Below are 15,431 nucleotides of genomic sequence, written 5' to 3' on the forward strand. Positions count from 1 at the left end.
ATTAGATAATAAAAAAAATCTCAACATTTGTTTTCAAAAATTTTGCATTCGAATTTTATTTTTAAAATGTTTAGGAAATTAGATAGATAATAACTAAGTAATAAATATATTTAGGAAAGTAGATATATTTTGTTAATTAGAAATAAAGAGTTTCCTAATAAAATACAACTCTTTAATATTTTGCAAAAAAAAGACCTAGTCAATATTGACCTTTTTTTTTTTAATGATGTGGCATCTTCTTCTTCACCGCCGGTGTATAGCATCTATACATCGGCAGTGCATCAAATATTAATCTATTATTTTATTAAGAATAATATATACTCCCTAATTATCATAATTATTCAGATTATATGGACGTCATAATTAGCATAATACGGAGTATTAATTAAGAATAATATATATACCCCTTAATTACCATATAGTAATCATAATAAAACGATATCATTTTTATTGGAATTAATGATAAATTTTTATGTCCAAATAAGAAATTAAACATACACATATCACGGTGGGTAATTAAAGGAAAATTAAATAAACATACACATATTACGCTCATAATTAAAGGAAATTAAACATACACATATTACGTCCATATTACCAACGCATATTTAACACTTTGATAATTAAACATAGAGATTCCCTTCATTTGATTATAGTATATTTTTGTTACTTAAAACAATATCAATTAGCCATGCTCTTCCTTCTATTCCTTTTAGACTTTTCCTAATATGTATTTTAAGTTAGTTTTTTTTCCCAAAATGGTTCATCGACTATTGCTAATTCTCAATTTTGCATTTCGACTTTCAATTGTACCAAATGTGGTCCCTCAACATTCAAAATTTCACCAAATTTAGTCATTAGTTAGGAATTCCGTTACTTAGCATTAAAATAGAGGGTATTTTGGTCCGTTCACCTATTTTGTGTCTAATACACTCAGTAATAGTCGAGAGACCATTTTGGGAAAAACTATTTTATTTATTTTATTTTTGCTTATTTTTAATTTTATTTTTAGACTCTATCAAATTAGAATTTCGATAGATTTTTTCTCACAAAAATATATGAACCATTTTGGGAAAAACTTATTTATTTTTATTTTATTTTATTTTTGTTTATTTTCAATTTTGTTTTTAAACTCTATCAGATTATAATTTATGTAGATTTTTCTCACAAATATAAATAGTTAAAATCCCACACTCCAACCCCAAAATTTTTAACTTTTCCTCTATCTCTATCAAATTTTACAATACATTTCATAACTTTCATAAATACTCATATACGTTTTATTTTTTTTATGTATTTAGGTTCATATATATCTAAAAAAAAATTATACTAAAAGTTTAATAGACAATCAATCACTATATATCACAATAAATATTATTTTATCATTGAAAATTACTTTTTTTACATACTCTATTAAAAAAGTTTCACTTTCAAATTTAAGTTTATTAATATTCATATATAATAACTTATACTTGGTAGCCAGTGATTTGAAAGTGGTAGCTATAGTTTGTACTAACTTTGGAATGAAGTAATGGCCTTGCGGGTTAAGTTAATTAAACCAACTTTTCAAAAATATTTTTGAACATTTTATTACTGATCGAGAAGTGAAGTACAATTCACAATTCTAAGAAGTGTCAGAAGCACCCTTTGACCGAGAAGTGCTCCCCACAATGGTATGACCGAGAAGTAAACTTACCTTCCGATCACATGCATGAGTTTACTTTTTGGCAACTTACATTTCGGTCCAACATTTTCCCTACATTTTGCACTCTATGGGTGTAAACTTGAAAAAAATGATAATGTTATTTGCAACGATACAAATAATATTTATTGTGATACATAGTGATTGATTGTTTATTGAGTTTTTAGTATGATATTTTTTAGAAATATATGAACATATAAATATTTCATATGCCAAGATTTCACAACCTAGGTTCCCAAAGGTTCACACCACTCTGATACCACTTGTATTAGAACCTAATCAATTTTCTTCCAATGATCAAGACCTTATGCTCTGATACAGTTCTGATTCTTTAGGGGGGTAGATGGTAACATTCGGTATTTCTAGTATGATTTTAGCTATCTTTGTACTAGTGTGGTAAAACAAATTAAAGACCCTTAATTTACATCTCATAAAATATCTGTCATATGTACCATCTCTGTCACTCCCACACCAAATTCAACATCCTTGTTGGCACTGATGAGGATAGGGACTATGTTGACATGGCTATTCTTCGTTGCACAATGGAACGCACTTTCTTTTTTCTATTCTGAGCAAATAACAAAGACAAGGTTGCTGCATGATTCCGTCGTAGTATGTTTTTCACAAAATGTTGAGGACCGTCGAGCGTTGCAACTTGCAACATAGTATTTCATTTGGCATAACTTGGTGGCCATCGTCTTCCATGGTCAACGTGTTTTGCCGCCCTAGAGCCTTATAGTAATCTTTTGATTTACCCTCTATAACTGCTTTGTATAAGACAGCTTCATCATATCAATGCCCATAGTCGATTACATTTGAGCACGTATGTATCAAATTAACTAAAAATAGTTGATATCAATGAAGCCACAGTTATATATTTCCGACTTGTTTCTACCATAAAATAAATATCTTTTTCGGTATCAACATATTATTTTCTCTCTGTCTTATTTTCTGTATGTCCACTTTGACAACCAATTTTACCAACATTACTTACAAGTTTCCAACCCTGCCATAATGTTGTTCATGGAATATGATTTAATTAGTTTTACTTGCACTATTTTCACTATTAGAGCCTAATTAATTTTATTTCATATCCCAAGATTTCACAACCTATTTTCCAAAGGTTCGCACCACTCTGATACCACTTGTAGCGTAATCAATTATCTTCTCAATGATCAAGAGCTTAATGCTCTGATACAGCTCTGATTCTTTTAAGGGTGGTAGATTGTAACAATCGGTATTTTTAGTATAAATTTTAGCTCATGGTTTTAGCTATCTTTGTACTAGTGTGGTAAAACAAATTAAAAAACACTAATGATACAGTTGCATGAAACGTATTTCGACCCAACGGTCCACCGTAAATAGGATATTTATGTGTTCAGGAGTTGGTACAAACTGTGATGGAATCCTAACCTTACTACTAAGTAAATTGCTGTCTTCCTAGTATTATTGAGAGAGTATACAAATTCATCATCCTCTTCAACCAATAACTCCTTCACCACTTCCAAATGCCCCATTCGCACGGCCTTGTGCAAGGCCGTGTTCATCACAGTATCTGTCATATGTATCATCTCCCTACCCGATTCAACATCCTTATTGGCACTGATGAGGATAGAGACTATGTTGGCATGATCTTTCTTCGTTGCACAATGTAATGCACTCTCATTTTTCTTATTCTAAGCAAATAACAAAGACGAGGTTCTTGCATGATCCTCTTGTAGTATGTTTTCCACAAAATGTTGACGACCGTGGAGCGTTGCAACTTGCAACACAGTATTTCATTTGGCATAACTTGGAGGCCATCGTCTTCTTCCACTGACGATGTGCTTTGCTGCCCTAGAGCCTTATAGTAATCTTTAGGTCCACCCTCTATAGCTGTTTTGTATAAGGCAACTTCATCATATTAATGCCCATAGCCGATTCTATTTGAGCACGTATTACTGTATGTATCAAATTAACTAAAGATAGTTGATATCAACGAAGCCACAGTTATATATTTTCGACTTGTTTCTACCATAAAAAAATATCTTTTTCTGTATCAACATATTATTTCCTCTCTGTCTTATTTTCTGTATGTCCACTTTGATAACCAATTTTATCACCATTTCTTACAAGTTTCCAACTCTGCCATGGAATATGATTTAATTAGTCTTGCACTATTTACTTTCACTATTTTCACTATTAGAGCCTAATCAATTCTATTTAATATGCTAAGATTTTACAACCTAGGTTTCCAAAAGTTCACACTCTGATACTACTTGTATCAGGGTCTAATCAATTTTCTTCCAATGATCAACACCTTATGCTCTGATACTGTTATGATTCTTAAAGGGGTAGATTGTAACATTCAATAACAAATGGAAAGCAGGGCTAACGTTGTGTTGTCAGCCTCATCTTTACCCTCAATAAGGTTGTCCACTTAGGGATACTTCAAAACATATCTTATAGCATTCAATTTATGTCCACTACTACTTCATGAAGGACATTTTGGAATTTGCTATTAAGCATCATCCAACAATCTGGGAAGTTATTTGATATGTATTTCATAATTTCAATCAACGTTGTCATACCATACTGCTATGTGAATACTGTGATCCACATATCAGCTTTGCCTGCACAAATGTAAGTTGAACAACTTTTTTATGTAAAAATCATATTGGTAACTCCATTATACCGGATTTTATAGCATAGTGCTGCGGCAGCCAACCTGAATCGATCAGTCATGTCGCACAAAGAGATCTCCCTCTTCAATAGTAATTCCATGCATCCTGAGATGGATATATATCAAAATCATCAGTCATGTCACACAAGGAGATCTCCCTCTTCAATAGTAATTCCATGCATCCTGAGATGAATATATATCAGTGATACAATTATATGAAAACACTATATAGCTACTTATTATATATGTTTGGTCAGGCAAGGGTGGCCACGTAGAATGCCATATAGCATTTAATTGATCTTACTAGGTTAAGAATAAAGGAGAAATTAAGAGTTCAATTATTACTATTAATATTATTTTTAAATTCAAATGCAAAATTACAAACACATTTAAACTAATAAACATTGAAAAGTGTCAAATAGACCACTGAACTTCTTGCTTTTGTGCAATTGGGTCACTGAACTTAAAAAGTGTGCAACTGAATCATCAAACAAGCAAAATTTGTGCAATTGGAACATTTCTTAAAAATTTTCCTATAAAATCCAATTATATTACTTAAATGTATGTATTAAGAGTTGCATTTTTCTCTACCATACTAGTTGGGAGTCAATATTGAAATGTCTTTAACTCAAATTTAATTTTAAAAAAATTAGAAAAATGTTCTAATTGCACATATTTTACTTGTTTGATGGATGGATTGCACACTTTTTAAATTCAATGACCCAATTACACAAAAACGATAGCGGGTTATACGGCCATACGAGTGTGCCCGCAGGTTACATAGGTCATGAGACCAACTTGTATAACACGAGTACCCCTTAGGGGCTAAACGGGACGACCCATTTGGATCGGATGGGAGAAATATAAAACCCAACATGCTTAGACAAAGGCTAAATGGGCTCAACTCAGCAAACCGAGCCTGTTTTTATAGCTCTAAATATGGGTACTCGCTTTCAGTTTCCAATTTTAGTTCAGATGGTTCAACCCACCCAATTAGCCCGACAACTCGAAGTTTAGGGTTAGGGTCAAATGGAACCCAAAAATAAAATAATAAAATAATCGATTAGCCCGACAATCAGACAAGGCTAGCCCAAAATCGAACGCGCTAGCCCGATTGACATACCTATTTATAGTTATTAAAAAACAAGCTATAACGTAAATTAAACAATCAAACGGTCACCGCCATAAGTAAATAAAAAACGACATCATATAGGACCAAGGTTCATAGTGCACCTTGCACCCTAGTCAAAGATATAACGATTCATACATATAGGTTTAGGATTTAAAATAAGTATAAGTGTGACATTTTTACTAAATAGGTCATGCTAGGCCATAGGGCCCCTACAAAGAGGCCTGACCTATTTTCCCTACTAACGAGTAGTTGACGGCTTGCCAACACAATTGCTTAAACGAACTTAAATATAAAAGAACAAGTAACAAGAACACATAAGAAAACTTAAGGCAATGAATTCTACATAAATTGTCTTAAGCTCTTCAAAATTAGGATCTGTTTTGCACCTTGGTTGGGGATATTTATACAAGAGAACTGTGTACATAAAAGGAAATTGAATTCCTAAAAAAAGCTTATCAAATCAAGGCTTTAAGCTATAAAAATACTTCCTAAAACACAAATAGGAAAGTGAAATAAATTTAGTAACAAGCTCCCAAATTTGATTTTAAGCAAGATCTCTCAAATCCCTGGTCCATTTATACCCCTGGGTCCTTCAATAATCCCAAACATTATGTCACAGTCGAGGACCAGTGGTCCGAGTAGTTCCCAAGAACGCGTACTAAGAAACCATTTCCAGTGATACCACCCACAAGGCCCCAACAATTGGAATCGAATTCAATAAAGGGTACTAAAGTGTAGGGGTGTGCACTTGGTTAACTGAAATTTTTAAAATTTTAACCGTTAAACGAATCATACTTTTTTCCAGTTAATCGGTTAAATAAAAATTATACGAATACATATAATAATAATATGATATATAAGAAAATATACAAAAACAACACAGTAACAACCCTGTAAATATAAAAGCACAAATTAAAAAAGTGTAAATATAAATAATAGTTAACCAACCAATATTTATAATTTTAGTTAACTAATCGGTTAATTTGGTTAACCTATATTTTCAAACCAAATTAACCGTTGACTGAAACTCTATAAAATCTTTAACCATTAACCGAAGTGAAATATTTTTGTTAAAAATAGTTAATCGAAATTTTATGTACACTGTCCAAGTAAACGTAAACGGTAAACCTGACCAAAATTCCCGAGAGCAAAATTAAAATAGTGATAGAAGACGACAACAATCCTAGGTGAGCTAGCACATGCATGGTGTAATATTTATCTGAGCTGATGGAAACACATGCTACCAACAAAGCCATTGTGTCTATATTATATAGTAGCAAGGATGTCCCCTCCATGTGCCTTAAGACTCCGGCCACTTTCCACTAATCTTCTGGTTAGTGTATCATTATTGGAAGAAGAAAAAGCAAATTAAAAGAAAAAACAGTCACACAGATGACAAGGAAAAAAAAGAGAGCTTCAATTCATTTGTTTCAGATTGATGATCTCCAATTCCCCAAATGAAAATGCAGAGAAACAGTAGCATACAATTGAATGAATATGAAAGGTAGAGCGGGCAAACAACAATAGTAATTTCACTTTACAACAGATAATGTGAGGATAAACAATGAAGAACCAAACAGAAAACATGTTGATGAACTCAAGGAAACTGCAGAAGAATCCGGCAAAGACTGAGACGGGGCAAAAGCAGAATCAGGGATGACGGGAAGCGTTTCATCGGGATTCTTGCTGGGATTTGAAGGGATTGTTGGCATAGAAGATCCAGCTGAAGGTGAAGGCAGTAGGGGAGCGATATCTGGCGAGACTTGAGGAATAATACTTGATGAAGGAGCTTCTGATATGGCAGAAGCCTCCAGCTTGCTGGTCTGATGCAGAGACAAACACAATAAAGGGGAAGCCATAAAAGCCATCATCACTACAACAAAGTTAAAGCAATAAGCCATTGTGGCAATGATATGATGGTGAAATCAATCACACACTCATTTCTTGGAGGCCAGGCCTTTTATAAATGTGTAAAGTGAAATTTACAAAGAAGATATGATTAAAGAAATGTTAAAGTTTTGACCACTGATCAATGTGGGCTATGGTGAGCGTATGAGTTATGACAGTGGTGAGAAGATACAGTTGGCATGTTTTAGAAGCAGACAAAACTAAAGTTTTTTTTTTCCCATAATAATAATAATAATACAGTTATAATTAATTAATAAATATACAGCAATTTATATTCTCTACAACAAAATAATAATTGACAACAACTAATTATAAATGGGACTAAATACCCTATATACAAAAGGACTACACCTAGCCACCACAACCATTAAGGATTATTGGCACAACAGAAAATATTATATTTATGTTTAGTAGCTTTGAGATGCATGCTAAATTTAGGATTCCTTTCAACTTGTAAGAGTGGGAATCCCAAGCATGTTCAGTGGGATAAAATTTTTTAGTTTTTTAAATTGCTACTTAATCAGTAGATATCTGCTAGGAGTCATAAGATAACAATCCCTTTGTTTTTTTTTTTTTTTTGTAGAATATAACAATCCCTTTGTTGGGACACCAGATTTGCAAATTATAGTGTACCCTGATTTAATCTAGAGAAAGTTCATTGTATTTGCAATCCATGTTCATTTGAAATTTTGAATGAAGTCATTCACGACAAGATTGAAATATTCTTGTTAGGATCAAGCGCTTACCACTACGCTTAAAGTTCTCACAACTTAAGGCGCAACTTTATTTCCTTGTATACCATCACCACATTTTCGAGAGGCAAGATGCTGGACATGACCCTTCACCGATCTCCGTCCAACAATCTCCCGAATCACTAATTGCTAGACTTGACCCATCACCGGCCTCCGCCTAACAATTCTTTTCGAAGAAAACATTTACCTATGTAAGAAGGCGCACCAAGCTTGGTACCTAGGAATATGAAAAGAAAAAAGGAGGCATCTTTACAAATGCCGCTTTCATCAATACAAAATTAGTACTGCAGAATACATCTCCAAAGATACCAAAGCAGAAAAGAAGATAGCGTTTCAAAGGTTCTGCATCCCAGCATTATAACCCCCACCAAAATAATATTATTACTTTCAACTTGATCACTTTTTACGTGCATAAGTAAACATGAGAGAAGGGAAACATCACAAGTTACCTGGGCGACCTGACTTTGATACCATTTATTAGAGGATTATTAAGGCTTACTACTACACCAAAAGCCATAGCTCGTACCAATGGTGCAATTTTATTTCTTTATAACGCCTTTTCGAGACGCTAGGTGCTAGACTTGATCGTTTAAGCCCTCAGCAGGCCTCTTCCCAACAATTTCTCAACCTGGGTGTTAAACTTGGTCTTTACCGACCTCTACCCAACAGTTAGAAATGTTGTTCAAGGCATTCTGCGGCTCCCTTTTTTTTAGTGTTGTACTGGCAGAGGACAAGTAAAAGATGTTCAGATGTAGTATTTCATAGTGATCTCTATAAATGTGTTCTCAATGAACTTAATATTAGACATATACACACACACTTCTTCAGTTGATAGTACAATGATGTGCAAATGATACTTGGCGATCCTTGAAAAGATCACACACCTTGTAAAACATCTTTCAGTTTTAGAAGATTCTGCATCACCAAGAACAGCTTGGGCCTTGAGATTCTGTTGTATTCTGGAGAATGTGTACTGGCTTACCTGTTTTACACCAGTACCACGTTAATACCCTCTTGGGGTCCACATAAATATTGAGTTGTACTAGGATGTGGGGGATAAAATAGAAGCACACAAAACTGCTCAGACGCACTGTAAATTCCATTCCTCAGCTATTCATTCGCCATTAAGTCTATGATTTTGTTCAAAATTTGAAAATTTTTGATCAAATTCTCGATAAACCCCCATTCTGCCTTGATGGAGTCCACAGATAGAAATTGCATAAAGCAAAGTAGACCAAGCCAAAGTAAGAGAGACCATAGTAACTGATTCAGGCCAAGAAAGTAACATAGAGCACCCAAGTGCAATGTACAGCTGTTTCTCATTAAGTCAGCAAACACATGAATATATCTTATCGTGCAAGGAACAATATGATATGTAAACCCAACAATATAGCAAGGCAAAAATTCTGTGCTTATTTCATAGTAAATCAAATCAGAAAAGGTGGCAGCAATAGCAGTGCGTATGACACATATGAGGGAAACAAAGCCAAGATAATAGTTCCAAATTAAATGCTTGAAGGCAAGACCAGTGACATCCAGCAAGCTGTCAGCATAACTGAGCAACGGGTGCTGCCAGAGCAAAGGACGGCAGAGATAGATGCCTGATTACTTTTGAGATCTGATAGTCTACCCAGCCACTTTTGCCCACCCTTAAACCACCTAAAATCATTTGCTGTTCCATCTGAGAGCTCCATAATCCATTCAAAAGACTTGCTCAATCATATAAATCACGAGTAGTTTTATGAACTGTACTAATGGATTGATGGTTCAGTTTGTTTTAATGAAGGGGGAGGTGCAAGGTAAGATATGTGCAAGAAATAGACTAATAGATACACTCATGTTCATAAATTTCTGGTTTAAGTACTACATTAGTCTCTGTACTAAAAACAATCCATTCCAATAAGCCAGCTATCATACTTGTGAACTATACACAAATAATAAATAAAGAATATGTGTCACCAGGCCTTTAAAATAAAATTTGAATAAGGCATCTCTCCGCCCATTCCCCAAAAACAACCCTAAGTTTTGTGGAATGACAGAAGCAGCTTTGCAAAACACTAGGGTTCAAGAATATGAAATCAGTTATTTCTGTATTTGTATATTCAAGAATATGAATTATGAAATCACTTTTCATTTGGAGGGGGATCTCTTCACATCCACGTGAATGTACAGAACATCCTTCAAGAACGCGGGGAATATGGGCATTCTTGAGCTTGAAAGAACCCATTACTGTATACTCCATATAATTTTAGACAGAAACAGTATCCGGAATAGCAATTTTGCATTTAGGTCTACATAATAAATTGGGTTCGATAAGGATATAGAGTAAATATAGCTTAAGATGAGGTGGGACTTCAATCAATTTGATATAATTAGCAATAGCCACTGCTACTGGCTTAGTGTTTCAAACATTTGCAGTCCATAATGAGCTTTCAAAAATGGACTGCCACTTTAAAAATGAAGATCAAGTTGTAGCATAGACCTGAATGTGTTAAATTGCCAATAGAAGAATATATAAAAATTTTGCACACTTAGTGCCTGAACTCAAGTGTGCTGCCTTCACTAGAAAAGTTTCTAGATGACATTGCTAAAAGAGAGACAACATAAAGGTTAGTTTCGTTTTAATTCAAACCAATTAAGATCATCAAAATTAAGTTATATTACCCAAATGCACCAACCTTCATGTCACTACAAATTTTTGTAGCCTGTTGCAGTGAGGGGTTGGGTAATTCCTGTTCCACTGTCGCCTTTGGAATTCTATATGACAGAATCGACCCAGCAATTTCTAGTAATCCTTTATAACATGGTCTTCTATGTTATCTCGAGCAGGACTACCGATAGGGTAATTCTGATCAAATAGGGGTGATTTAACAAAATACTCTACTCCATGTCTCCATGATCTCCTGTTATCTTCCTAAATTGATAGGAATAGGCCTTCTGCAATGAATACTCAGGCTCCGAGAAAGGGAGATAAGCAAGCAAGATGATAAGAAAAAATGTCAATAACTGAAGGACAAGCATGAAGTTATGCCCAGAAGATGTACCTACATCTTCTCTCTGGAGGCCCTTAGCAGCTCTTGTCCTGTAAACATGGCTTTCCGTAAACATATCAGTCTGACCAAAGAATGCCCTGAAAATCTCATCATCAAACAAGTCACGTGCAGTTCGTCTCCTTCGCTGTCTAACATTACATTGCTGGTTATACACAAATCATCAAATATACCGATCTGATCATACTGTCTCCTTGACCCTTCATCACTCAAACACTTAAATGCCTTGGACACTTTCTTAAATGCCTCCTCAGAACCCCGGAGCCTTATTCTTGTCAGGGTGAATTTTCAATGATAACTTCCGATATGCCTTCCTGATCTCCTCAGCTGAACAACTCTTCTTAACACCAAGTATTGCATAATAGTCCTTTTTACTCGTAATCTGCCTAATCAATTGCAAATGCTCTTCAGTATAAACCCTATCCTCATTTGGAAAATCATCCAATTTAGCTTTATCCCTCACATTTTCCACATTACTGACATCTCTGTTAGAGCCTGAGGAAGCAGGACAGGGAGAAACTAGATTTTCACAAGCAGCCAGAAGATCATCAACAGACAAATTATGGTTAAGGCGCTGCCCAATTTCAATAAGTTTTAGAGCTTTTTGCTTATTGCCTGATGCAATCGCTTCTTTAGCAATACCAATGCACCTTAAAGCCTCATCCTTGTTACTATCCATTCCTACAATTCACTATCCAACTTTAAACCAATTCAATCAAACAACCTAACTTACAAATTCAATCCAAATAAAATTCCCTAAAATAACTTCAATCATTGAAAAATCACATTACTCAAAGATCCAGAGTTCTCTGTAGGAATTCTACTAACCTAACTAACCCAAAAAAAAAAACAAAATTAAAAAGCGGAACAAATAAATTGCTAGCATTCAACGTATAGCAATTTTTAGAATTATGAATTATTCAAAAATCAGATGAAAGTAGTGATTAAAATGCATATACCGCAGGAAAATCCGGAAATGGGAGAAATACACAATGTTCTCACCTTGTGATCGATATAGAAATTCGGTGATCGACAGAGAGGATACATGTACAAGTTCTGTCTAGACTACAAAGAAAGATGTCTTTAGTTATACACACACGAGAATTGAAATCCAAATCGAAATGGAAATGAAAACCGAATATTATAATGTTAATGGGTTTTTATTAAAGTGTTTTGTATGTTTGGTATTAGCCTATTAGGGTGGTAATGGAATGATTATCAGTATTGAGTATTGATGTTTGGTTATATATAACTCTATTGTTAATTTTACGGCCACAAGTTAGTTAAAAGGCTAGCCAACACTACCGTAAAACAAGGGAAATAACAATAAAATATGGAGGAGCAATTCAATAGAGTAATTGCACTTGTATTAAAATCAAACCTTTAACGATGTGACCCAGGGGTATTTATACAAGAATAATGAGTCTCTACAAGGAAAGCAAGAGAAACTTAACAAATCCAACTTTAGGAAGGTCATTAAAACTATCCAAATCACCATAAATATTGCATAATATGGATTATGAAAGAATCCCGTCGAATCCGTAAAGATTCCCCTCGAATCATCGGTGGCCATTCGACAAGTATCGCCTCTTTTTGAGCCACTAGCTTGAGTCCAGGATCAACCGTCAGGCAATGGGTAATAATGACTCGGTCTACCCCAGGCATGTCTTCAAGTGCCCAGGTAAAGATTTCCTTGAAGTCCCTCAGTACTTGGATGACTGCTTGCTTGGTGGACTCGGTCAATCTAACTCCAATCTTGACCTTTTGCTTAGGCAGATCAAGGTAGAGAGAGATTTCCTCTAGTTCGACCGCTTGTTCGAGGCGCTCAGTTATTCTCTCCTCAATCTGGTGGGCAATGGTATTTACCTGCAGGTCCTTTTCTCTAACCTTTTGGCAAGCTTGCAAATAGTAACTTCTGGACATCTTATGATCGTATCGCACTATCCCGACGCTAGTCGATGTGCGGAACTCATGCATAGATGCTCAATAAAAACTAGGGCGCCTAGGTCCTGCATGGTTGGTTGAGGAACACATTATGTGCACATTCCAGACTAACTACGACGAACTCCATTTCTATCTTCCTCACATGAGGTTAGGTATCCAGTTCGACTATCAATGGCATGGAACCCTCGGCGTCAATTGAATATCCAGTGAACGCAGCCAACTAGGTCTTGGCTAGGCGCAGCCGCTCCATGGGCAGTCCTAGCTTCTTATAAGTTGCCAAATACAAAACTTTTAGACTGTTTCCCGTATCGACCAGGACTCTCTTGACCACTATTCCTTGGATATCCATTCCAACAACCAAGCATCACGGTGGGGAGTTGGGTCTTGGGGCCAGTCATCATCAGTGGAAATAATGTGCTCTCGGCAAGCTTTCTTCCGGTCAGACTCTTGGGTGGCGACTGCCCCTACATACAGCTGCCTGGCCCATGCCTTTCGGGCACCCGCCGTATATCCCCTCTCTAGACCGCCTACGATCATGTTAATGACTAGCTTATGCTTCTAGTCCTTGTTACTTTCTTCCTCGGCAGCAGGCTGCTTGCCCTTATCTGCCGCTTTGTTAGCCAGTCGGGGGGCGTTATCTCGGTGCCATGGCAGGCCAGGGCATCGCCATTGGTTGGCTGGGCGACCGTGCTCAATGAGCTTCTCAAGCTCGGCTTTCAAGACTTCACAGTCTTCCGTTGTGTGCGAATTGTTTTGATGATAACGACAGTAAGAGGTCGTATTCGAATCTAAGACTTGCAGATTATCTCCCGGACGCATTGGGGGTTGTGGCGGTAATTGCTCACGGACCTCGTGGACAGGCTGCACCAGTGGCCGGTAAGCACTCAACTCTAATTTGTCATGCACTTGGCAAGTGGTCACTAGTCCAGCTATAGCTTGTAAAACCCCGATATTTTAAACAATATTCCTATTTTAACAAAATATTTTCAAAAATGAAATTTATTTTAAATTCATAAATATTTTACCTCAAAAACTTTCAAAACAATTGCTTTGATACAAATTTTAAATTAAAATTTGTTGTATGACTCATAATTTTTTTTTTTTAATTTCAAATTCTATCTGAAACGAACATGTGATCCTTGTATCATTATTTTGAACCTAAGTTTGAACATAAACTAAACCTAAGCCCAATGATTTAATCTACCAAGCCTAAATAATTTTCTTGAGCCCAATTATCCAAGCTCAATTGTCTTAATCACAAAATAAATTTTAATCCAAAGTATATATGCATATGTTCATCATCTATCTCACAATAGTTCATTTGCTCAAAACCAAAATTCAGCGCCTCTCTCTCGCCCTCTGTCTCTCGTTTTCCCTCTCGACGGCAGCTTCAGGAGACTGGCGGCGATGCTCAGGGTGGCAGTCCCTCTTCCTCTTCTTCCTTGTCAACAACAATGGAGTTCGGCGGCGAGACAACCCAACGACGGGCGCCATCCTCCCTCCGCAAATCAGTACCGCGACGGGCCTCCTTTGTTGCCGGCGATGGTTTCCTTCGGCAGGTCTCCTTCCCGCGTAGCAGCGTTGGCAATGGTGGTCAACTCCAGCGGCGAACGGGTGGCGTCGAGGTAGCAGCTTCCCGCAAGCTTGGCGGTGGTCGGCGACGGCAGTGGCGTGGGGCAGCGTCAAGCTTCATCCGGCTTCCATTCCCTTCCTCCCTCCCTTGCCGGCGGTGTGGGGTGGTTCGGCGGAGTCTTGGGCAAAGCAGAGGAGAAGATGGATTACAGTAGCAATTAGCAGATTAAGAATGGATTAATAATGGATTAGGAGGTAATGGCCTTGCTTATGGTTTAATGACTTTGATTAGTGTTATTGATGGTGTTTATGGATGGGATTATAATGGGTGCGTTTGGTTCGACATGGAAACGGAATCGAATTGTGTATCAAATATTTGGTAATGATAATGGATTTTGTAAAAGTATTTAGTAGTTGAGTGGAATGAGAATAATTATTAATAGTTGGGGAAGAAAGGAGTACTAGTACAAATAAGCAATTTTGCTACACCTGTAATTGAGTATCCGCTACACCTGTAGCGGTGTAGCGGATTGAGGTGACTCTGATAGTATGTATTTTCCGCGTCACCCGTGAAGGGTGACGCAGATAGTTTTTTTAAATATTTTAATAATGGTTTTCCGCGTCACCCACTTCCGTGCGGGTGACGCGGAAAACCATATTATATTATTTTTATAATATGTATCCGCGGCACCCTCTCCGTTGAGGGTGA

General features: G+C 36.2%; 1 protein-coding gene and 1 pseudogene across 1 annotated transcript; both read right to left on the bottom strand.

Moving 5' to 3' along the window:
• Window positions 1-6,889: 6,889 nt before the first annotated feature.
• Window positions 6,890-7,545, bottom strand: LOC116014991 (classical arabinogalactan protein 27-like). Its single transcript, XM_031254968.1, has one exon. It carries the CDS (start codon window positions 7,395-7,397, stop codon window positions 7,029-7,031), a length of 369 nt encoding a protein of 122 aa, XP_031110828.1. The 5' UTR covers window positions 7,398-7,545; the 3' UTR covers window positions 6,890-7,028.
• A 2,857-nt stretch (window positions 7,546-10,402) lies between these two features.
• On the bottom strand, window positions 10,403-12,291 carry LOC116014990 (annotated as a pseudogene).
• Between the last annotated feature and the right edge of the window lie 3,140 nt (window positions 12,292-15,431).

Source organism: Ipomoea triloba, chromosome 4 (genome assembly GCF_003576645.1).
Source record: "Ipomoea triloba cultivar NCNSP0323 chromosome 4, ASM357664v1".
Lineage (NCBI taxonomy): Eukaryota > Viridiplantae > Streptophyta > Magnoliopsida > Solanales > Convolvulaceae > Ipomoea > Ipomoea triloba.

Bases quoted from the DNA above. Each gene is read 5' to 3' on its own strand.
- LOC116014991 (XM_031254968.1), bottom strand. From the start codon at position 7,397: ATGGCTTATTGCTTTAACTTTGTTGTAGTGATGATGGCTTTTATGGCT.